The 24,233-nt window shown below is 40.9% G+C and overlaps 1 protein-coding gene across 5 annotated transcripts in view; it reads right to left on the reverse strand.

Moving 5' to 3' along the window:
- Positions 1–314: 314 nt before the first annotated feature.
- SPECC1L (sperm antigen with calponin homology and coiled-coil domains 1 like) overlaps positions 315–24,233 on the reverse strand; it is a 129,284-nt gene continuing 105,365 nt past the window's right edge. For all 5 annotated transcript variants that reach the window (XM_075897998.1, XM_075897997.1, XM_075897996.1 and 2 more), the window contains 3 exons: positions 12,515–12,631; positions 8,519–8,578; positions 315–3,434 (listed from right to left, as the gene is read on the reverse strand). In XM_075897998.1, the coding sequence (XP_075754113.1) occupies positions 3,345–3,434; positions 8,519–8,578; positions 12,515–12,631 (267 nt within the window). In that variant the 3' untranslated portion in view covers positions 315–3,344. The remainder of the gene's footprint in view (positions 3,435–8,518; positions 8,579–12,514; positions 12,632–24,233) is intronic.

Consider the following 24,233-nt stretch of genomic DNA (forward strand, 5'->3'; position numbering starts at 1 on the left):
AAGGTAGGGATGACATTAAATTAGAGACACATCAGCCTCTGATAGATGCTTTATGTACCTGGCAAAAATAATGTTTAATAAGGTAAAGAATGATGTTTTATTATTTAACCAAGATATCATATAATTAATACACCATTCTGGGTTGCATCTCTCTGGGTGAATTTTCAATTGGAGGCTTTTGCTTAGAATTTCTAGCAGGTGTTGCTGTAGTAAATATTCAAGAGGTCCACTGAGTTACAAGGCCAAAACTAATGGATAAATGTTTGCAGTTAAAAATATTAAATACCTGAAAACTCAATCAGCTGAGTCATCAATTCTGAAGTCAGATCACCTTTATTATTATTATAATGGACATTAAAAAACTCAGAACCCCATCCATTTTAACATTAAAAAATACCTTATTCCTCCCTTTGATGCTACCTGAAGGTAAAGAAAAAGCTTCAGTTGTTCATTCCGTTTACCACTGATGTACCATGCACATTAAACAAATTTGACATGCCCGACTGGGTAGACATCTTTACATTCAGTGGAATGTGTTTTACTTAATATTATCCAGACAGCAACAGATCCAAATCTGCATAAATACGTCCAAGCAGTTTTCGGTATGTGCACCTCTTACCAAGATGGACATGAATAACACTGACCTACCAAAACACAGGCATTTGCAAGGCACACACTAAAATACAGTAAAAATCTACAAGATATTGTTTGGCATATTGAATACATTTAGATATATTAAACAGAACAAAAAAAATCAAGTCAATCAGCAAGAAGCTTGTGCTCTACAATGTGTAACAGAACTGTTCACCTTTCAGGGTGAAGTATGAGTTGGAACCATACTAAGTGTATTATTCTTATCCAGACTGGTTACGCAAGTCATTCTTCCAATTAGCAAAAGGATAGATTTGTTGTTTCCGCCTCTGAACATTCCGTTACTGTGTACTAAGGTTCAGTTTGTTTTATTTCTTGCATCCCTTTCTTGAATATCCTTTCATTGTGTCAGAAAAACAGTGTTTTTTGTAAAGGATCAGATGGGTCTTTAGGAAGTTTCTTTATGGAGCCACATGCCTCTTTCCAGATGTGACTCCAGTAGTTGTGTACCATCAACAAGTACAACTTCAGACCAAAAAACCAGAAAGAATCCATAAAGACAGACCGATCGCACCAAGTAGTAATCTGTAGATTTCTTAATTTCTAATAAAGATCTGTATTTATCATTTTAAAAATTCCATCTCTACAGATTCATAATTCTTCTGTCATGTTGCCTAATGGGATATATTTGAAGAAACCAGAGTTCCCTTTTAATGATGTTTACATGAGCAATATTACTACAATTAATGACTTACAGAAAAGTAAAGTTCAGGCACCACTTCGCAGAAAAATAGCTAAATATAGCCTTGAGATCAGTTATGCGAAATAAAAAGATTTTTTGGGAATTTAGACTTGAGTGCTTTTTGATTAGAAACAATATTTTTCTTCAACCTTCATGTAATAAATAAAATGACAACTAAATAGACAACTTAAATTTATAAGTAAAAGAGAAGCATGTAGCATAAATATGCAGAAATGGGAATTTAACTGTTTGTGAAAGCTATAGCATACATTCCTAATTTCTTTCTACTCAAAGCTTATGAAGATTTTTTTTATTTGAAGATTCTTCTGTGATCATTTTCTCTTGGTTGCCACAGATCATCAAGCCTGTTTACTCACAGCTTGAGAATTTTTAACTACCTGTGGGGCTGCCTACCATTAGCCTCCCAACCTCTAGCTATTCTGACTAGCTATATAGTTTTGACCTGAATCAGTGTTCTCATTCCTGATGATACTTCATAGTTGCCAAGCACAATTTCATTCACTGAGCTGTTAACATCTATTCATTCAAACTGTTCATAAGAGTTATAGGCACACAATAGGAATAACAGAATCATTGTTTCTAACAGGGCTGTTGGCAGGTTAAGTGAAAGGTTGTCATTAAATGAAAGTTTCAGCTCAATATTAGAGGGGGGGGGGTGTCTCTTTCCTGTGGCTTAACTGTTGCTAACTATGTAAGAGGAGGCAAGAACACAATGGTAGGGTGAAGGCTTTCCCTTGGTTTGATAAGTAAAGGATTACAAAATCATTTTGAAACAGTAGACATCAGTTTGCCACTAGAAATCCTTTTGAGCTCCTAATTTTCTGCACAAAGCCATGAGGAGGATCCAGGGTCTACCAACTCAAAGATATTTTAAGGCACTTGCTTGACCTCTTTTGCCCAGAGAGTTGCCACATGAACTGAGGTGCATTTTCAGAGAATACAATCGGAGCAGACCAAAGCTTTTCCTTCTTTCCTTGGAAGCATTTGTCTTTGAGATACAATATTCCAGTACAGTATCACATAATTAATCTTACTGCAGATACCCATTACTGACAATTATCTCCTCTGTAAGGAAGACAGCACACAAACATAATTCTACCATTGAAATCATAGCTATTGTATGCTTGTATTGCTGTAAAGGAAAGCTCAACATTTCTGTGTGCTATGCAGGCAAACGAAGGAGAGGATAGAGAAGTTTTACATGGATGCTTTTTGATTAATCTAATTATGGAAGCACAGAAAATTATATGAAAATTCCATGTAAATACAGCATACAATTCCTGGCTTGAAGAGTATGTGCTAGTCCTTATTCATTATATAAAGTTGGAAGCCACATAACTGTGCAACAGAGGTAGGCTTAAACAGAGCTTTACACTGAAGAGTTCTTCTGCACCAGGTTTGTCCAGGTGCTGAGAACACTCCAGTCAAATAAGCATGACAGAATAAAAGCTCCTTTCCCTTGAATATTGTGCACTTTAAAGGAGAAAAACTAATTAAGGCAGTAACTTCTGTTACTATTAAGAATTTGGGGTGCAGTGTACATAGGGATACAATATTCACACAGACTGTGTGGTCTGTGATAGTAGAGAAAATTCATGATGTTTCATCCTTTCCCTTCTCATAGTTTTAGCTGTACATTCAAATTTGTATGTTACTGCATTCTCAGTCTTTCAAGAAAACATGAAAACTTCAGGAAGTCTAGTTGTAAATGCAGTTCTTAGAAGGCCAGTCTTATTAGGCTACATATGAATTTGGATAACTTAATAAAAGGGACACGCCAAGCATACTGGTAACACATTCTTGCTTATAACCTATGTCCCAAAGTTTGTTGGCGGAAGCAGTTAAGAGACAATCCATGATAGTGTCACTGCAGGTTGAGGGACATGAATGTTGCCAGATTTCAATGAATCTAGGATTAGCATTTCAGTCATGTTTCTGTCTGGCAGCTAGTGTTGATTCTACCCTGCAAATATTTTGAATTAACAAGGTTTCAGGTTTCAAAGTATTTGTAAATTGCAGTAACATAGAGCATGACATTCTGCCAGTCTGGACGTTCAGTTCGCACCATTTCATTGATGTCCTGTCACAAAAAGAAGATCAAAATTAAAAATTATCACCTTGCATGTTCATGTTAACATAGTACTCAACAAAGCTGTAAAGCTCCCACTATGAGAAAGGCTTAAGGAAAGATCTCCATTTGGTCAGTATATCATTTTCAAAGTTCAGATAGTGAAAGATTGCTCATCACTTTAAAGTTTAAAACAATTACTTCTGGGCCATCTGGTAAGGCCTACCTCTTCTAATTGAAAAGGAACATTGATATACTCTGATATTGGATTCACGTACAGGAGGTCACAAAATTAATGTTTCTTCTCTAACTTTTTCCATCCATAAGCAGAATAAATTATGTGCACCAAGACAGGTACAGATGTGCACCACCAATAGAAACGCATGCTGCTGGCAGAGGGCACTTTGCTAATCAGCTGGGCAGCCTTTGAATCTCTCCTGGGTGGCCACCCAAGTGCTCAGCTTATAGGGAGCACTGGAATATACTTGTTTTCTTCTAATTTAATACTGCTAACAAAAAATACTCATGTTTTTAAATACTAGAGTCCCAGTGTTGTGGTTAATGGCACATAGACATTCACATGGGCACTTTGAACTGCAGGATCAAGTCCTAGTTATTAACTACATAAACGTGTTTTCTAACATTAAACCTTATTACTAGATCTTGTCAAGTGTCACTTTACAATAGTGTTGTTATTCCCAAAGTGGATTTTTAACTAGGAAAAAAAATGAGCTTTACCAAAATTAGTAAAATATATATTCTGAAGGAGAGGAAAAAGGTGAGGCATTAAAAACTACCTAACAAACTTATGAATTCATCTAAAAACTATTCTAATAATTCATATTATTCATAATATTCTAATAATTCATTTCATAATAATTTATATTATTCATATTGCACCATAAGTGTGCAAATGGATTTACAAAGTAAGATGCATGCATCGTATTCCACAATCTACCTATAGAACCTATACACAAAGGAAGAGAAAGAATTCAATGCAAATTTTTAAAACCTCACTTTTTTTTCAATATTCTTATATTAATTTTCTACAGCTTTTAAACAAATAGCAATTATTGTGTTAAGTGATCAGTCTATGGAAAAGAACTGTGAGAAATACATTCCTCTAAACTAAAGATACCCTCTCAAATTTATATACACAATGACCATTTATTACACACACAGTAAATATGCTGCATACACTAACAATAATTGCTTATGAAATATAAGATTTCCTTTTATAAGATTTAATTCAATTTGGATATACTTGAGCCTATAAAAGCGTCTGCATGTGTAGGGATTATATTTTTAACTCAGTTTTTCATCAGCCAGTTCCAGATATCTTGTCAAATCTATTTTCTAGTACCATTATGTACTGTAATATCATGGGAGACAAAATTGCCATTGTACTGCAGCTAACGGCATGTGGACATTTCTACATTTGCTCTCAATAGTCTATTTTTACATTTGGTAAAAAACTTCACTTTTCAAAATCATTCACTTCTGGGGTATTAAAAATACTCAGCAGTTGCATCTCCATTGTGAACAAGCACAATGGCTGGGCAGAGGTTTTGATAAGAATCAAGGAAATTGTTATTTTTAAATGTCTGAACTATAAAGCATTATGAGTTGCTTACTTGATGGCAGCTTTCTTAGAATTCAAGTTACACAAAACCTAATGAGTTATTTAAATCATTTTTTTCTGGTTCTGGTGATTCTAGCTGCACTGCTGGACACACACACCAAGGCTTGGGTTTCTTTCAATTCCCTGGCTTCAGTAAAGTCTCTCTTGTCCGATAATTATTTTCGTAACAATTAGCAATTCTTTTAAACTCTGCTCAGGAGTTTCTTCGTGTAGGAATCAAAACCTTAACTATTGTTAGAGAAACATTCACACAGTTTTTTGGGGTTTTATTTTTTTAAACCTTCCACTCATTACAGACCTAGTGTCAAATTTTTTCTTAAATGATGGCAGTGCTCAATTATGAAGACAAATGAAGCCTCTCTACCCAAAAATATTTTGGATAATTTGCTGGTATAATAGATGGATTAAAAAATCATAACCTTCACACTTTATTGAACAATAAACCAACTTTAATAGGTTTGATTTTTTAGCTTCCGAATTCTAATAAATTCAAACAGTTTGAAATGTAAACGTAAATCTAGAATGTAGTGTGTACTCAGTTCAAGCCACCAGCAGACTCATACCAGGTGTTCTACCTGCAGACTTTCTAGGCCAGAATATCTGAACAGTTAACCTGTATTCTAGTTCTGCTTGGCTGTATTGTTTTGAATATTAATGGTTTCTTGATATGTTATAGTTTGTCATAAGGCAACATATCTGCCCCATCAAAATAGTAGTCAAAAAAGACAACAAAACAGTGAAGAGAACAGCTATGTCTACATGGAGAAGCAGCCTTCATAAAGAATATACATTTTTCAAGTCACTCTTGGGCAAGTGAATGGTCACCATTACATTGTTTCTGGCCCAAAACACAGTAATGTTTTGTATGAGAACTTCATAGAATCATAGAACTGGAAGGGACCTCGAGAGGTCATCGAGTCCAGCCCCCCGCCCTCAAGGCAGGACCAAGCTCCGTATACACCATCCCTGACAGATGTCTATCTAACCTGTTCTTAAATATCTCCAGAGAGGGAGATTCCACCACCTCCCTTGGCAATTTATTCCAATATTTGACCACCCTGACAGTTAGGAATTTTTTCCTAATGTCCAATCTAAACCTCCCTTGCTGCACTTTAAGCCCATTACTCCTTGTCCTGTCCTCAGAAACCAAGAGGAACAAATTTTCTCCTTCCTCCCTGTGACACCCTTTTAGATATTTGAAAACCGCTATCATGTCCCCCCTTAATCTTCTTTTTTCCCCAAACTAAACAAGCCCAGTTCATGAAGCCTGGCTTCATAGGTCATGTTCTCTAGATCTTTAATCATTCTTGTCGCTCTTCTCTGTACCCTTTCCAATTTCTCCACATCTTTCTTGAAATGTGGTGCCCAGAACTGGACACAGTACTCCAGCTGAGGCCTAACTAGTGCAGAGTAGAGCGGCAGAATGACTTCACGAGTTTTGCTTACAACACACCTGTTGATACAACCTAGAATCATATTTGCTTTTTTTGCAACAGCGTCACACTGTTGACTCATATTCAACTTGTGGTCCACTATGACCCCTAGATCCCTTTCCGCCATGCTCCTTCCTAGACAGTCCCTTCCCATCTTGTATGTACGGAACTGATTGTTCCTTCCTAAGTGGAGCACTTTGCATTTCTCTTTATTAAACTTCATCCTGTTTACCTCTGACCATTTCTCTAACTTGCTAAGGTCATTTTGAATTATGTCCCTATCCTCCAAAGAAGTTGTAACCCCACCCAGTTTGGTATCATCTGCAAACTTAATAAGCGTACTCTCTATCCCAATATCTACATCATTGATGAAGATATTGAACAGTACGGGTCCCAAAACAGACCCTTGAGGAACTCCACTTGTTATCCCTTTCCAGCAGGATTTAGTACCGTTAACAACAACTCCTCTCGGACTACGGTTATCCAGCCAATTATGCACCCACCTTATCGTGGCCCTATCTAAGTTATATTTGCCTAGTTTATCAATAAGAATATCATGCGAGACCGTATCAAATGCCTTACTAAAGTCTAGGTATATGACATCCACCACTTCTCCCTTATCCACAAGGCTCGTTATCCTATCAAAGAAAGCTATCAGATTAGTTTGGCATGACTTGTTCTTCACAAACCCATGCTGGCTATTTCCTATCACTTTTTTACCTTCCAAGTGTTTGCATATGATTTCCTTAATTACCTGCTCCATTATCTTCCCTGGGACAGACATTAAACTGACCGGTCTGTAATTTCCTGGGTTGTTCTTATTCCCCTTTTTATAGATGGGCACAATATTTGCCCTTTTCCAGTCTTCTGGTATCTCCCCTGTCTTCCATGATTTTTCAAAGATCATAGCTAAAGGCTCAGATACCTCCTCTATCAGCTCCTTGAGTATCCTGGGATGCATTTCATCAGGACCTGGTGACTTGCTGACATCTAACTTTCCTAAGTGATTTTTAACTTGTTCTTTGTGTATTCTATCTTCTAAACTTCCCCTCTCTCTGCTTGTATTCACTATGTTAGGCACACCTCCAGACTTCTCGGTGAAGACTGAAACAAAGGAGTCATTGAGCATCTCTGCCATTTCCAAGTTTCCTGTTACTGCTTCTCCCTCCTCACTAAGCAGTGGGCCTACCCTGTCCTTTGTCTTCCTCTTGCTTTTAATGTATTTATAAAAGGTGTTCTTGTTTCCCTTTATGCCTGTAGCTAGTTTGATCTCATTTTGTGCCTTTGCCTTTCTAATCTTGCCCCTGCATTCCTGTGTTGCTTGCCTATATTCATCCTTTGTTATTTGTCCTAGTTTCCATTTTTTATATGACTCCTTTTTTATTTTGAGATCATGCAAGATCTCCTTGTTAAGCCAAGCTGGTCTTTTGCCATATTTTCTATCTTTCCTACGCAACAGAATTGTTTGCTTTTGGGCCCTTAACAACGTTCCTTTGAAATACTTCCAACTCTCCTCAGTTGTTTTTCCCTTCAGTCTTGCTTCCCCATGGGACCTTACCTACAAGTTCTCTAAGCTTATCAAAATCTGCCTTCCTGAAATCCATTACCTCAATTGTGCTGGTCTGCCTTCTACCTTTCCTTAAGATCATGAACTCTGTTATTTCATGATCACTGTCCCCCATACTGTCTTCCACTTTCAAGTTCTCAACTAGTTCCTCCCTATTTGTTAAAATCAAATCTAGAACAGCTTCTCCTCTGGTAGCTTTTTCAACCTTCTGAAACAGAAAGTTGTCTCCAATGCAGTCCAGAAACTTATTGGATAGCCTGTGCCCTGCTGAGTTAGTTTCCCAACATATGTCTGGATAATTGAAGTCCCCCATCACCACCAAACCTTGGGATTTGGATAGTTTTGTTAATTGTTTAAAAAAGGCCTCATCCACCTCTTCCACCTGGCTAGGTGGCTTCAATATATAAGTATAAAAAACGTTTTATAAACAGCACATTATATATTTAACACTTACCAGAGTGGATTTGATGCCAACACTTTCAGCTGCTTGAAAGGCCAATGTGAAGTTTCTTCTCTGTAAATTCAATGCAAAATTTATATAAAAATAGAAGGAAAACTACTTAAAATTTAATACTTACTCCTTGAAAACATTTCCAATAAAAAAATCTGTATTGACTGCAACTAGGGTTTATACCTAAACCACATTTTAAGTGGGTCACAGACTTCGCTTGTGTATCCCTACTACAGAATGTTTATAGGAAGTGTTTACTACCTGCTGGATTGGAATAAAACATTTTCAACAATGCTAGAATTAAAATTAGTATCTGGGGACTTTATATCTTATAAAAACATGTGGCAAATTAGAGAAAGATGCAGCTAAAAGAGATTGTATTTTAAATGGTATCAAATAAAGAGAATAAATGAATTTTAAACTAAATTTAATAGTAAGTTTAGTAAGATTCTGAACTTCACCCATTAGAGGAATTGTTCAAATAATAGGTAAACATAATTTTTAAAACTTCATTTGATAAAAGTACAATAGAATGATTAGCAATGGCAAGAGGTCCTAGAGATAGAAATGTGGTCACTTTAATAGAGCTGGCACTCAGGGGACATGTATACCTTTATTAATCTAGTCTAGGTAGTTATAGAGCACTCCTCAGCATAGTAACAGATAACACGTAAAATAAATCTTCATGCCAAAGTCCAGTGTACCTCAAGGAAGATTCTTCTCTTAGCTCTTACCAGCTTTACTGTTTATGTAAAACCAAAGATATAACTACAATATCAGTATGATGTGATAAATTAAATAGTATTGAACTATATTTTACTTGAAAATCAGAAGGAGTAACAAGGGAAAACATAAGATATACAAAGATATTACTAGAAGACCAAGGACAGGGTAGACCCATTGCTCAGTGAGAAGGGAGAAACAAGAACAGGCAGGGGTCTGTTTTGGGACTGGTTCTGTTCGATATCTTCATCAATGATTTATATGACGGCAGAGAACGTACACTTTTTATGTTTGCAGATGATACCTAGCTGGGAGGGATTGCAAGTGCTCTGGAGGATAGGGTCATAATTAAAAATGATCTGGACACACTGGAGAAATGGTCAGAGGAAAATAGGAGGAAGTTTAATGGGGACAAAAACAAAGTACAGGCAGTCCCCAAGTTACGCGGATCCGACTTATGTCGGATCCACACTTACGAACAGGGCTTTCTCGCCCCGGGGGCTCGCAGGCAGCGGGACTGCCCAGAGTGCAGCGGTCCCGCCACCTCGACCTCCGGGGTGAGAAAAGCTGCTCCGGGTGCCCCTGGTCTGCTGGGGACTGTCTCCAGCAGACCAGGGACACCTGGAGCAAAGCCGGGGAGGCAGAGGGGTCCCGCGCCTCTGAGGCTTTGCTCTGGCAAAGCCGGGGAGGCGCGGGACTCCGCCGCCGCTGCAGCTTTGCTCCCCATGTCCCTGGTCTGCTGGAGACAGTCCCCGGCAGACCAGAGGCACCAGGAGCAAAGCTGCAGCGGCGGCGGGGTCCCGCGCCTCCCCGGCTTTGCCACAGCAAAGCCTCAGAGGCGCGGGACCCCTCCACCTCCCCGGCTTTGCTCCGGGTGTCCCTGGTCTGCTGGGGACCATCTCCAGCAGACCAGGGACATGGGGAGCAAAGCCGCAGCGGCGGCGGGGTCCCGTGCCTCCGAGGCTTTGCCAGAGCAAAGCCTCAGAGGCGCGGGACCCCTCTGCCTCCCCGGCTTTGCTCCCCATGTCCCTGGTCTGCTGGGAGGGGGGGGCCCAGCTAGATGGCAACTAGTGCGCCCCCTCTTCCCCCCCTAGCAAACCAGGCTTTTGTTGTGGACCCTGGTATAGAGCAGCTGGGGTGCTGCTGGATTGATCCTGCAGTGACCTACCTGGCAGCCCAGCTGTTCTGTCCCAGGCTCGAGATTCAGCCGCTGGTGAAACTGATCAGTGGCTGATTCTGGAAGCTGGGGGCAGAGCAATTCTGCCTTCAGCTTCCTGTAGTCAGCCCCTGGTCAGTTTCAGCAGCAGCAGCTGAATCTGGAGCCAGTTACGACTTACATACAAATTCAACTTAAGAACAAACCTATAGTCCCTATCTTGTACGTAACCCGGGGACTGCCTGTACTCCACTTAGCAAGGAACAACCTGTTTCACACATACAGAATGGGAAGTGACTGTCTAGCAAGGAGTACTGGAGAAAGGGCTCCAGAGGTCCTAGTAGACTACAAGCTAAATAAGAGTTAACAGTGTGACACTGTTTTTAAAAAAAGCAAACATTATTCTGGGATGCATTAACAGGAGTGTTGAGAGAGACAAGAAGTCATTCTTTCATTCTACTGTGCACTGATTAGGCCTCAGTTGGAGTAATGTGTCCAGCTCTGGGCACCGCATTTCAAGAAAGATGGAGAAATTGGAGACTGTCCAGAGAAGAGCAGCAAAAATGATTAAAGGTCTAGAAAACATGAGCTATGAGGCAAGGCTGAAGGAATTGGGCTTGTTTAGTTTGGAAAAGAAGACAGAGGGGATAATGGTTTCAGGTATCTGAAAGGGGAGGCTTGGGAAGAGGGAGAAAATTGTTCTCCTTGGCCTCTGATGATAGGACAAGAAGCAATGGGCTTAAACTGCACCAAGGGAGGTTTAGGTTGGACATTAGGAAAAAGTTCCCAACTGTCAGGGTGGTGAAACACTGGAGAATAAATTACCTAGGGAGGTTGTGGAATCTCCATCTCTGGAAATATTTAAGAGCAGGTTAGACAGACATCTCAGGGATTATCTAGATGGTGCTTGGTCCTGCTGTGAGGGCAGGGGACTAGACTTGAGGACCTCTGAGGTCCTTCCAGTTCTAGTGTTTTATGATTAAGAAAGGATGATTATTTAATATATACCAGTGGTCCCCAACACGGTGACCATGGGTGCCATGGTGCCCGCGGGGCCATCTGTGTGCGCCTGCCAAGTGCTTGGGGCCGGCTCCGGCACGGGTGCATGCATCACCCGGGCCGGCTCCGGCACAGGTGCATGGTAAGCGCCGGCCCCGGGAGCGCCGCGAATTGGCTGCTCGTGCCCCGGGAGCGCGGCGCTTGGGGGAGGAGGGGGCGCTGGCCCCCGGCACTTGCAGAGGGGGGCCTTCGCCCCCCGAGCATGTGGCTATGGGGGGGGCCGCCCGCCCCCGGGCATGCATGTGTCCCCGCCCTCTGGTGCCCGGCAGGCAAACAGCCATGCCCCCTGGCGCCCGGCAACCTCTAAAGGTTGGGGACCACTGATATATACCAATGGACTAAAGGAGAATCAGGGGATCCAAAATTAGTCATTTGTCTATAAAATGGCAAAAATAATATATTCTCTTTCAGTATGCTAAGAATTTACACATTTGTTAAGGATATTAACAATACTTCTGTAGAAGACAAGGAATCTTTGGGGACTAATTACACTGGAAGAAATTAAATTTACTCTTTCCCCTAAGTTATCTTAAATGTTTTAAAGGATAAAAAATTAACTTCAAAAATTTTGCTCTGGAGAAAAGCAATACACCCTAAGCAACATGGATTGGAAGCATACGCAATCACAACAAATCCACCTACCACCCCAAAAGGGTAATAAGACACACAAGTTGCTGAATGTCAGACTTAATATTTAAAGACAAGAATATTTTGGGTGAAGAAATACTGAATGCTATCACCTCAAATGAACGTCCTTTCCACCCACTCTATTTAGTGTTACCTCTTCAACTTAAATTTATGTTCTCTCATAAATTTACATTTATCCAAAAGTTCTATTATGCCCAATAGTCTCAAATAATTGATAACTCAATCTGATAACCCCCATTAACTAAATTAAATACTATGCTTCTTTTTAATTTAATACAAGGAAGTAATCCCAATTCTGCATCTCTCCTGTTGCATGCTCTTCTATCCTATGCATTTATTTGCCCAAAGTGGTTTTTTTAGGTTAACTATATTTTCAGTTGACATAGGCTAAACTGGATATTATCATACTGTACCTTGTCCTGGCTGTTCAGTTCTTGATATGGAATGTGAGCTGGGAGATAAGTATGGAGGACTGCACAGAAGGCCAACCCATCATTCCAACTGCTACTGAAGTTCGTGATGTCAATATTCTTTAAGAGAAAAAAAAAATCTATAAATGATCGTAGATATCCATTTAATACTGCTTTAGAATTTGATCTAAGTCATTAGAAAATCTGAAGTGGGTTGTGCCCATGAAAGCATCTACATTTTTTGTTAAGTCTCAAAGGTGCACAGGACCATTTGTTGTATAAGTTCTCAGTTATAGACTAACACGGCTACCCCTTTGAGATGGATTAGAAAAATTACTTGTGTTGTGCCATTTACCACAAGAACACTAAAGCACTTTAGAAATGGAGATGCAATCAAAAACCACCTCAGCGCCAGGGCTAAAATTGTAAGAGACCAGAATCCAACATTACTGAGAGTGAGAAACAGACCAGCATGGGAAAGATAGATTAGTTCTGGAACTTAATTTGCCTTACTCGCTACAAAAAATGCACAATGCATATTAGTATGTGTTTGTGTTCCTTTGACACAGTAACATTTCAGAGAAAAACATGTCAAGACACAAGCAAAACCAAGTTAGATACAAATACCTGGCCTCCTTTTGCAACCCCCAAAATACATCAGGCTGCTATGATGTATTGTCAAAGCATGGGGAAGATCCGATTCCTCCTCTCCCTCTCCCACCCCCGCAACATTCTATTGTATTACCAATCAGGCAAAAGGACTAATCAATGAACACCGATATTTCCTGACTGTATAAGGTAATCATTTCAATGACAGGTAGCAGATAAATGATTCAAACATTATGTAAACTCATTACTAATTGTAGTTCAAAGATGATCCACTGGAACACCTAGCCATGAAATATGGTGGAGAAATAGTTCTTTGAATAAGACACAGAAGTAAAATTCCTAATTTTTCCACTCTGCTAACCCCATTCCCCCAACTTTCTGTCCCAATCATAAGCTAACTGGAACAGTTAAACCGTTCCCTTTATTCAACAAGGAATTGTACAGAATGTTGTTTAAAAGAGTCTATGACCTCTGCCAAAGGAAGTTGGTCACTCAGGCATTTTGTTCCTTTTCTAAATCACTGTACACTTGGCTGCTATCAGGAAAATAATGGAAAAGAGGTTACTGTCACCCAAAAGCATTGCAAGGAGTTTAGATTTTTATTTAAGAACCAGTTACAAACTATATCCTTATTTGAAATCCACATGGAGAAATGTAAATGTTCTGTCAAATCTACCCTTCGCTTAATTGGGCTTACAAAGTCACTAGACAGCTTTGCTATTGCTTTATATTTGGTGTTACACTAAAACTGAAACAATCTGCAGTCAAAGAATCAGTAGATAAATCAACTCTCTCCCCTTAAAACAGCAATACCAATTACACTTCTTCAGGAAAGGCTAATTTTAATCATGTCTCTTGTTTAATCTCCATCAGAAAAGATTCTACAATATGAAGCAGGATAAAAACTAAAAACAATGCAACTTAAATTATGTGACTCAAGTTTCTTGTCAAGCCAATGAAGATTTAGGATTGCAAATGGAAAGCAACAAATGCTGCTACTCTGCTCCGCTGACCCCCTGAATCTTCACTTCCTATCCAGTGTCAGCTTTTTTATACAAATGCCACAAAACACAAGTTCAAACTATGGTGATGTAAGAGTACGTGCTTGGACTCACAATGCCTGCAGGCAACAGCCTATGCTTTGCTTTGCAATCCAACAGCCTGCTTCCAAAAGGAAATAGCTTTGTTTGAGCCCCCCAGTGCTGTGGGAATATGTTCTTTACATAGTCTCAACTTCCTCAAGACACAGAATTGAAAAAAAGCTCTCCGTCCTTGCCATTCAAACCACCAGGAAGCTGGAGACCAACTGAATTAATGCGATTCCAGTAATTTTCTAATGTCAAAACTAGTTAAACACTACTTGCATTAAGGGAGAAGGAGAATCTTTTCAATTTCAGAAAAAAAAAACTGAGCAAATTTTATAAAACAGCACCGAAGTTCAAAACAGCTAACAGCCAGAGTGAATACATAAACCTTACCATCTATTTATTCTAAGCTTCTCTATGATGCTATGTCCCTGCCCCTCCCCCCAGCCTCTCGTCCCCACCACATTACATGTACACCCTGTGACTCTTTCCCCATTACATGTACGCAGCCAACGAAGATGAAGCTATACAGAAGGACCCTCCCTATCAAAATGCTTGTAGTAGCCTAGCTTTAAAATGATTTTTCTGTCATTCCAGAACATAAGGACTCTCAGTGATGCCTTCCATCTTTGCCAGTCTCCTGCTGCAATCTTGGCTTCTTGAACTGTCTGACAGCTTCTGTTGCTCATTTCCAGGTTAACCTCAATTTACCTTGTTGCCTCTTGCTCTTAGGATTCCAGTCTAATGCCTGTCTTCTCATGTTGTTTGGGTGTTTCCTCCATATCTGTTTTAGTCACCACCATTTTTATTCTGTAACATCCTGCCCTATCAGCTCCTGTTTCATCCTTCTCTAGAATTCTTTGATTTTTCTGGCATCCGATATTGAAGATTTGTCTAAGTCAACTGTTTATGAAAACTTGATTTAGCAAGGTCTTAAATCTCCAAAATTCGGAACCACAGAGTAAGACCAACTTTACAATGGTATTATCCAAAGTTTAACTTAGAGGGCAAATTTCTGTTTTCCAGATTAGCTTTATTATTACAAATGCATGTCTGGCTTTCACTAGTCTGTCTTTAACGTTGTCATCTGCTCCCTCTGTTGCATTTGTAATGCTGCCAAGTTACGTGAAATATCAGGCCCCTTATTTAAATTCCAGAAAGCATTATTGGTGCTTCTTGTGTGTTAAAATGTATGGTTTTAGTATGCTCACTGTTGATTTCCAACTGTACTAATTGTCAGAGACCGGGAGATCATTTCTTTTGGCTCGCATGTAACTTGCGGGTATAGGATAGCTGGCTGATGATATCTGCAAAGTCAAGGTCTTCCAACTTCTCTGTGAAAGTTCTTTTATTGCTTCTTGATCAGGGTGGGGCACCTTCTGCTCAGGGGCCAGATCTGTCTCCTGGATTGCCTAGATCTGGCCCGAGACTTGGGGCTGCCCCACAAGCATCAGAGAGCAGGCACTAGCGCTCCAGCCCTAAGATTCCCCTGCAATTCCCTCCTCTGGGCTGGAGCACCTGCTTCCCACATCGTGGGCGGGTGGGGGAGTCCCCCATGCTTCATTTGGCTGAATCAGGCAAGCTGCAGCTGGATCTGACCCATGGGCTATATGTGGCAAGGGGAGAAAGTGGCTCCATGTGCTGCCGCTCCCCCTCCCGAGAAACAGCAGCTCAAACCTAAGGCTTTTCTTATAATCTCTTCTACATTCCTACTGCACACCAAGCACACTTAAATGGCAAATAGGAATAGTGACATTGGGAAATTTCTCCAGAAACCATTTTGAAGGTGTAACAATTGATCTATAATGTGTTCAAAGGAAAGTTAACTGTATATCCTTATGTTTCATATCTTAAGATAGTCTAATTAGAGATTAGAATGTGACAATATACAGGAACTGGTGGGTTAGATTATTCCACATCTGCCTATTGTGGGCTTCCTGTTAGGGAAGTGAATGGCTAATTGGCTTGCAGTAGAAGATGGAGAAGCTCCTCTGTGGGCAAACAGCTGTCCAGCATCACGGGCCCACCAGAGAATCCTCTGTCTGTGGCGGGCCTTGCTTGGCCCTCCAGCTGCAGGCAGGGGCTGCTCCAATTCGCCTGCTGCAGGCACCACTCCAGTCCAGTGAGGTTTGAGTGCTCCCACCCCCTCTAACTAGTTAACCCAGGGATCAGCAACCTTTCAGAAGTGGCTTGCCAAGATTTAACTTATTCACCTCTATTTACAGGTCTGAGTGCAATGGATACTTTTTAAAGTCAATAATAGTCCTATTTGCAATCCCTGGCCTTGCTCTCCCTTGCAGAGTTCTCCATCTTGGGATAGTAGTTTGATATTTTAAGCGGCACACAAGCCTCTTGTCTCCAGCACCCTCCGTCAGTGATGATGGCAGAAGAATGGAAGCCTGATCCCCCCCACTGCAGCAACAGCCACCGCCACAGAAGTTCCCTGGCACTCCCATGCCACACCGCAGCCCCAGGTCCAGCCACAGCAACCTGCTCCAGGAGCAGCTACAATATGGCCTTAACCCAGCTCCAGCCCTTCGGCAGTCCTGGGTGCTGTGTGGCAACCCCAGAGGTACTGCTGCCGCAGCCACGCAAACCAGCCTCAGAGGAGCCGCTTCATCAGCCCCAGCCACCTCAGTCCCAGCAAAGCTTCCTCCCACCACCGCTGGGCGCAGTGCAGGCTAACCTGCTGCCAGGGAAGAGAAGGGCTCCAGCAGCAGTGCACGCTCCCCACTGCGTGAGGGGGAGGCCCTAGCTCCCTGCATCCCGCTCAATTGGCTTGCATGCCACATGTGCCATAGGTTGCCAACCCTTGGGTTAACCAGTTAAACAACGTTTAACTGGTTGACCAATTAAACAGGGCTTTATATCTCTCATTGATACTTTTTAAAGTCAATACTTTTTAAAGTCCACTGTCCCACTGCATGCTGGCTACCATCACAGATAGGATACTGGACTGGATGAAACTCTGGTCTGTTTTAGATGGCAATAGCCATGTTCCCAATTGCATCACTAGGTGAATAAGATTTGTACTTTAGGTTGGACAGTAGAGACAATTTTCCTAATGTTACTCAAAGGTGTCAGCCAAAAGAAAACAATTGTTAGCTTGCTCTACTCAAGTAGAAAAAAAATGAAATCAGATAGTGACATGAAAACAGAGCAGTGAAGAGACTCAAATTACACGATGGATGTACCAGCTGTATCAGATTTTGGAAAAGTCTTAATACCACTATTTAGAGTTTTTTATTATTTATCCTTTTATTAGCATACACTTGCCTGTTTCTCACCTACAGAAAAGGTTTTGTGAAGCAATTCACTTCACTAGTCTGCCTACAAATTGACTGGCATAGTGCAGTTTTTGAAACTCCCTTGGAAGAACTCTGAACTTACAGCTGGTGGCACAAATTGTTGCTGTAGTAGGATAGTATGATTATAGTTTATGCTCAGCCACCATTCTGACTCATAGGCACCATTTCCTTACAACAGTTCTTGTCATAGCTAACTTTGATAAGCAGATAAAATATATAGGCACTTGTGTCATGCTGGTACTTCTGTTCTGTGTTCAACCAACTGTGGCCCAGAGAATATGAGTGACTCCGATGACAATGAACTTTTTCCTCTACCATAATGTCCACAAAGTCCCACTGAGCTGAATTATTAGTGATAGACAGCCTAATTAACTAGGGTGTCTTCACTCAGAAGCAGAATATACTTTCTTGCTCCATTTTCATTGATAAAGTGGACCACTTTTGGACCAGAGCAGCTCTTTCCTGATTAACTTTCAGTTAATTTAACTTGCTGTAGTTCTGGAGGTACCAAGGGAATGTCAGTCTAAAAATCGGTGAATTAATGATCCAAGTAGTTATTGGATCTTTCATGTTGTCCCCAAGACAGACAGCCTCCTACTAAATCAGTTCTTGTTAGACTGCAGTCTTCCTCAAGCACACATTTCCCTGCCCTGATTATTTTTTGGGGGAAGATACATACAGTAACTCCTAGCTTAATGTTGTAGTTATGTTCCTGAAGAATGATACTTAATATAGTTTTGCTTAAATTGTATCCAATTTCCCCAAAACAATTAACATAAATAGAACGTTTAGGTTCCAGCTTTATTTTCATCAGAAGAGGCAGTGTGTGTGTGTGTATACACAGCAATTACAACTGTGAAGCTTTGGTAGAGATGATGGAATAAGAGGGTGGAACATCCCAGGGAATATCTTGTTACTAAACAATGAACTAGCATTTGGCTGAGCCCTCTAGGATTAACAGGTTACTGTACCCTCAAAATTTAGAGGCAGCATGGACCGAGGCAAGAGGGAGAGATCAAGAGTGCACAAGAGTGGCTGCAAACACTTCCCTGCAAAAACAGAACATGATGAACCCACGCAGTCCCACTGGAGTGTATACACAACTGCATACTGCCAAAGGTGTTGTGTGTGAGAGACAGAGAGATGGGCACATTGTGTCAGACATACAGCCAGACATGCCCCCACTGTGGTTGTGTGAGTTTGTGAGAGACAGAGAGAAAGAGAGAGAGAGAGACAGACAGACATTCATTGTCCCTTTAAAGACCCTGGCCCGCCTTCAAATATATTGTACTTGTAATTAGACCAAGAAGACTATGTGGCTGTGATATCCTACTTTGTGGATGCAAGGGCAGTAGCAACAGGGTAGTGGGATGAGGGGCAGTTGAACTGTAGCTGCCCAGTCACATACCTTACAGGGAACTTGGGGAGTTGGAGGGGCTGCCAGCCCACCCTGGTTCCAAATCTCCACAAGGGTAAGCTGCTTTTCCAGAAAGTCCTGAAAGTAACGGATAAAGCAAGCAGCCAAAACAACCTTATATGTGAGCACTGCACAACTTTAAATGAGCATGTGATCTAATGATAAGCAACATAACTAAAAAACATTAACTGGACAACATTAAGTGGGAGTTACTGTGTTGAATGTGAAGAGGTTCATCTTTTCTGAAATCTTTGACTCCCTTCTCAGTCTGAGTTTGGGCCTGAATACAGAATGAAAAGTCTTTAGAAAACTGTCTTCTAGAAATGGATGGTCAGTTTTCCATACTTTAAAAAAGCTCTCTCAACAATCATATGCTGCTGAACTCCAATTATGATAGATGTGTTGCTGGAGCGGTTCATTCTTTCCATCTACCTGGTAATGGAGACAAGCCGTAAATTCTAGAAGAATAAAGAAGGTGGCAAGGCCCTCAATATACTACCTGAAACAGCACATCAGAAACCAAGTTTGATTACCTTCAGATTACCTAGCACAGTTCCCCTGTTCATTTGGGGTTTTGAGAGACTGTGATCCAGAAGGGTTCTATGAAAGCATATTAACAAAATTCCAGCTTGTCAGATAAGCACATTATCATAATCAGAAAATAGTCTTGAGAAGTATCATATGGATAGCTGAAGAAACAGGATCCAGATCCTATTCCCATAACTTGAGTTGAAATTGATGTTATCAGTGTTTTCTACAATGTGTATGCTATATTTTCCTATGAATATGAATCAACTTTTTATCAATTAATAAAAATGAAACCTTAACAGAAAAAACAATCAATATTTTCCCGTTTTCAAGGGCAACATGCATACAACACCTGGTCTTTATATATTTACAAAAGCACCAGGTTAATTTGAAGAGAGACTATGCATTATTTTTATGCACACTGGGCAAGAAGCCAAAAATAATTTATGAAGCCACAATTAAGATTTATGGACAGATTTTTTTGCCTTAATTTTTATTGCCTCTCTGCACCGTCTAGTAATTATAAATATACTTAGAGCAATGCACACAGTCTCAAATTCAGGATGATTAAACGGTCAATTAAACGGTCAACAGAATACATTTTAAAATAGAAGCAGCTTTCTAATACCATGGTTTCCCAGAGAATAAATGTAAATGTAATTTATTTAAATATGCGTATCAATAAAGAAATATTTGGCACATACAATATATTCATCTTTTGCATTTTTGTGAGGACAAACTGTATCCCCATTCTACAGTTTGTAAAAACTGAGGCAGAAGTTAAATTTATTCACAACCATAAAATGCAACTTACGTAAGGATGTAAAGGTTAACTGGTTAACGGCTAACCATCACCCTTATCACAGGTGATGCTTATGGGTAACCAAGAAAACAAAGAGATAACTTTGCTTATGTGAACGCAAACCAGATAACTGAATGTACCAGAATCCAAATCAGCGATGAGTTATTAAATGCTTTTTCATCGAGGAAAGGAGGAATAAATAACACCTACTTTGGCTGTCTAAGGGATGTAACACTCAATTTGAAGTCTAGTGAATTTCAAACTGTAAAGTTAGAATTAGGGTACGTCTAGACTACAGGGTTTTTTTGACAGAAGTTTTGTCAACAGTATCTGTCGACAAAGAGCGTCTAGACTACATTCAGTTCTGTCGACAAAGCAAGCTGCTTTGTCGACAAAACCCTGTAGTCTGGACACAACCCTAGATGCAATTACACCTTCTGTCGACAGAACTCTGTCGACAAAAGGTGTTATGCCTCGTAAAATGAGGTTTACCAGCGTCGACAAAACTGCTGAGTTCTGTCGACATAATGTCCACTTTTGTCGACAAAACTCTGTAGTCTAGACACACCCTTAGTTTCAGATCCTACACCTGTCAATCTCTCTGGGTTTGTCTACACTACAAAGTTAATTCGAACTAACAGACGTTAGTTCGAATTAACTTTAATAGGCGCTATACATACAAACCGCTAGTTCGAACTTAATTTGAACTAGCGGAGCGCTTAATTCGAACTAGGTAAACCTTATTCTACGAGGACTAACGCCTAGTTCGAATTAAGTAGTTCGAATTAAGGGCTGTGTAGCCCCTTAATTCGAACTAGTGGGAGGCTAGCCCTCCCCAGCTTTCCCTGGTGGCCACTCTGGCCAACACCAGGGAAACTCTTCTGCCCCCCTCCTGGCCCCGGAGCCCTTAAAGGGGCACAGTCTGGCTACCGTGCCCATGCCAGGTGCAAGCCTGCCAGCACCCAGCCAGCAGACCCTGCACCTGGCACGACATGAGCCAGCCACCCACTGCCACCCAACCCTCCGTCTCTTCCCGGGACCGGGCTGGCGGCTCCCAGGAGCCTGCCTGGGGCCGCAAGAGGTGGGCGCTCGCCTGGTCTAGTGCGGACATCGTGGACCTCATCGAGGTTTGGGGGGAAGCCTCCAACGTCCAGGACCTCCGCACTAGGCACAGGAAAGTGGCCGTCTAGGGCAGGATAGCTGCCAGCCTGGCCACCCAGAAGCAGGTTTGCATGAAAATCAACGTGGTCCAGTGAGACCCCCAACCCTGAGCTTAGAACATAAGAATGGCAGTACTGGGTCAGACCAAAGGTCCATCTAGCCCAGTAGCCTGTCTGCCGATAGCGGCCAACACTAGGTATCCTGCAGGGGATGGACCGAAGACAATGACCAAGCCATTTGTCTCGTGCCATCCATCTCCAGCCTTCCACAAACAGAGGGCAGGGACATCTACTCCCTGGCTAATACCACTCCATGGACCCAACCTCCATGAATGTATCTAACTTCTCTTTAAACTCTGTTCTAGTTCTAGCCTTCACAGCCTCCTGCAGCAAGGAGTTCCACAGGTTGACTCTTTGCTTTATGAAGAAGAACTTTCTGTTGTTAGTTTGAAGCCTGCTACCCATTCATTTCATTTGGGGTCCTCTAGTCCTTCTATTATGGGAACTAATGAAGAACTTTTCTGTATGCACCCTCTCCACACCACTCGTGCTTTTATAGACCTCTATCATATCCCCCCTCAGTCTCCTCTTTTCTAAGCTGAAAAGTTCCAGTCTCTTTAGCCTCTCTTCATATGGGACCTGTTCCAAACCCCTGATCATTTTAGTTGCCCTCCCCTCTCCCACCCTCTCTTCTCTTCTCCCACCTCCTTTTCCCAGTCTCCCCCAGTTTTGTTCAATAAAGAGAGTTTCTATTTTTGACCATATGTGTCCTTTATTTTGTACATCAGGAAGGGGGGCTAGGGAGGGGTAAGTGGAAGGATGTGAGGGAGGAATGGGGTACGAGCCCCTGATGAAGAGGACTGGGGTGGATCTGTGGGCTCCTCGGGGTAGAAACTCTCCTATAGCCCCCCGATTGACCCCCACCCCGGATGGCAGCCTGCTTTGCAAGCGGAAAACCCCTGAGAACTGTCTGTCGGGGGTGGGGGTCGGGTCCCTTTAAGCACAGCCCTCGGCTAGCCTGAGGCAGCAGCTCCACGCTATAAGTCCTAATCTGATGCCCTGCCGGCACTGCTTCCGGCCATCCTTAGCCTCGGTTCAGGGTCCACTCAATGTGGACATGCTAGTTCGAATTAGCAAAATGCTAATTCGAACTAGTTTTTAGGTCTAGATGCACTAGTTCGAATTAGCTTAGTTCGAATTAACTAATTTGAATTAAGTTAGTTTGAATTAGTGCTGTAGTGTAGACATACCCTCTGAATGCTTTTAGGGTTTTATAATTACATTTTTCCTCCTCTTTCAAGTACCTTTTCCTATTTCTTCTTATTCTGAGAAAAAGGGGAAAAACTGACTACATGAAAAGCACTACCAGAAGTGCAAATAAAACTGAAAAAAGTGGAGAAAGCTATTTTTCCCTTTAGTATTTCAGTTACAATAAACTTGTTAATTTTAACTATGGTATGTAAAATTTGTCAGATGTGAACTTTAAGATGACAGCTTTACTTCAACACACCACAACTTTGAGCCAGAGAATGTTTCACTCTTTTACAGAGAAAGTTTGAATTATAAGTCAATCTAAAAGTAACTATTTCCAAAAGCTCTTTGCAGGAGTAAGACCAATGTTCTTAAAAAAAAAAAAAAAAAAAAAAACCCACCCCACACACACCACACAAAGCAATCCTCATAGGGCTCTCATCTAGACTACACAGAAAGCTCTGCTTTCGAAAGTGCAATTGGAAGAAGATATGCACAGAATTTGCATATCCTCTTTCGACTGTTCTGCGTAGTCTAGATGAGCCCATATTGCTAAACCATTATCGTCAGTTCCAGCCTTTCAAATAGCACAGAAACAAATCCATCTTCCAAGAATGTTAACAGAGCCAGAAAAACCAAATGGAAGGGGAAAAAAGACAATGGAAGGAAACAATTAAGGAGATTTACCAACTGCTTTGGATGTTATGGATGATTTTTATTACATTTAATTAATAGGAAAGAGACAAGTTATTGTTTGAATGAAAATCTTTGTCCACACCAAATATATCAATTTATATTTTCAGGAAGCATGAATAGAAACTGGCAAATTTAAAGGCAGCAGAATTTTTTAAAAATTGCTACTCTGAGTTTATCATACCTAAGATTCTTCAACAAAACTTTATTTAATCTACTTTAATTATATATAGTCTTCTATTAACTTGCATTAGACTATTAATCAGGAAATCAATAACTAGCAGAATAATGGAACTTTAGAGGGTAGCTGAGTTAGTCTGTACAGGAAAAAAACAACAAATGATCTGGTAGCGCTTTATAGACTAACAAAATATGTAGAATGGTATCATGAGCTTTCGTGGGCAATAATGTCAATCTAAGATGTCCAACAAAACTTCTCATTGTTCTAGATTTGTATCATTAGCTAAACTAAGAAGTCCTTTTCCACTGAAATCCAACCCAGAACTTTTCTGGATGCTGTCAGATCATACAGAGTTAAAGCAATAAGTACAAAAAACAGGGTTTCAAGGAAGCTGTCAATCAAGAAATAAGCCTTTTCAAGGAAAGTCAGGGATACTTACAGCACATGCCATGGTCCACAACTTAAGTGTGGTTGCATATACGTGCAAATATATGTGCAAATAGCTTTTCACACTGACAGGTGTGAATGTAAAGATTAAGCCTTAAGCTGCGGTGCCAGATCCAAACGTGGCCAGTGTGAGCCAGTCAGCACCTCTTAGGCACTGCCTACAAGGCTAAACAACCATCACTTTCCACAATGCCTCGGCATTCCTGGTACCTCCTCCCTGGGGCTAGAAATGCTGACACGC

This window comes from Pelodiscus sinensis, chromosome 15 (genome assembly GCF_049634645.1).
Source record: "Pelodiscus sinensis isolate JC-2024 chromosome 15, ASM4963464v1, whole genome shotgun sequence".
Lineage (NCBI taxonomy): Eukaryota > Metazoa > Chordata > Testudines > Trionychidae > Pelodiscus > Pelodiscus sinensis.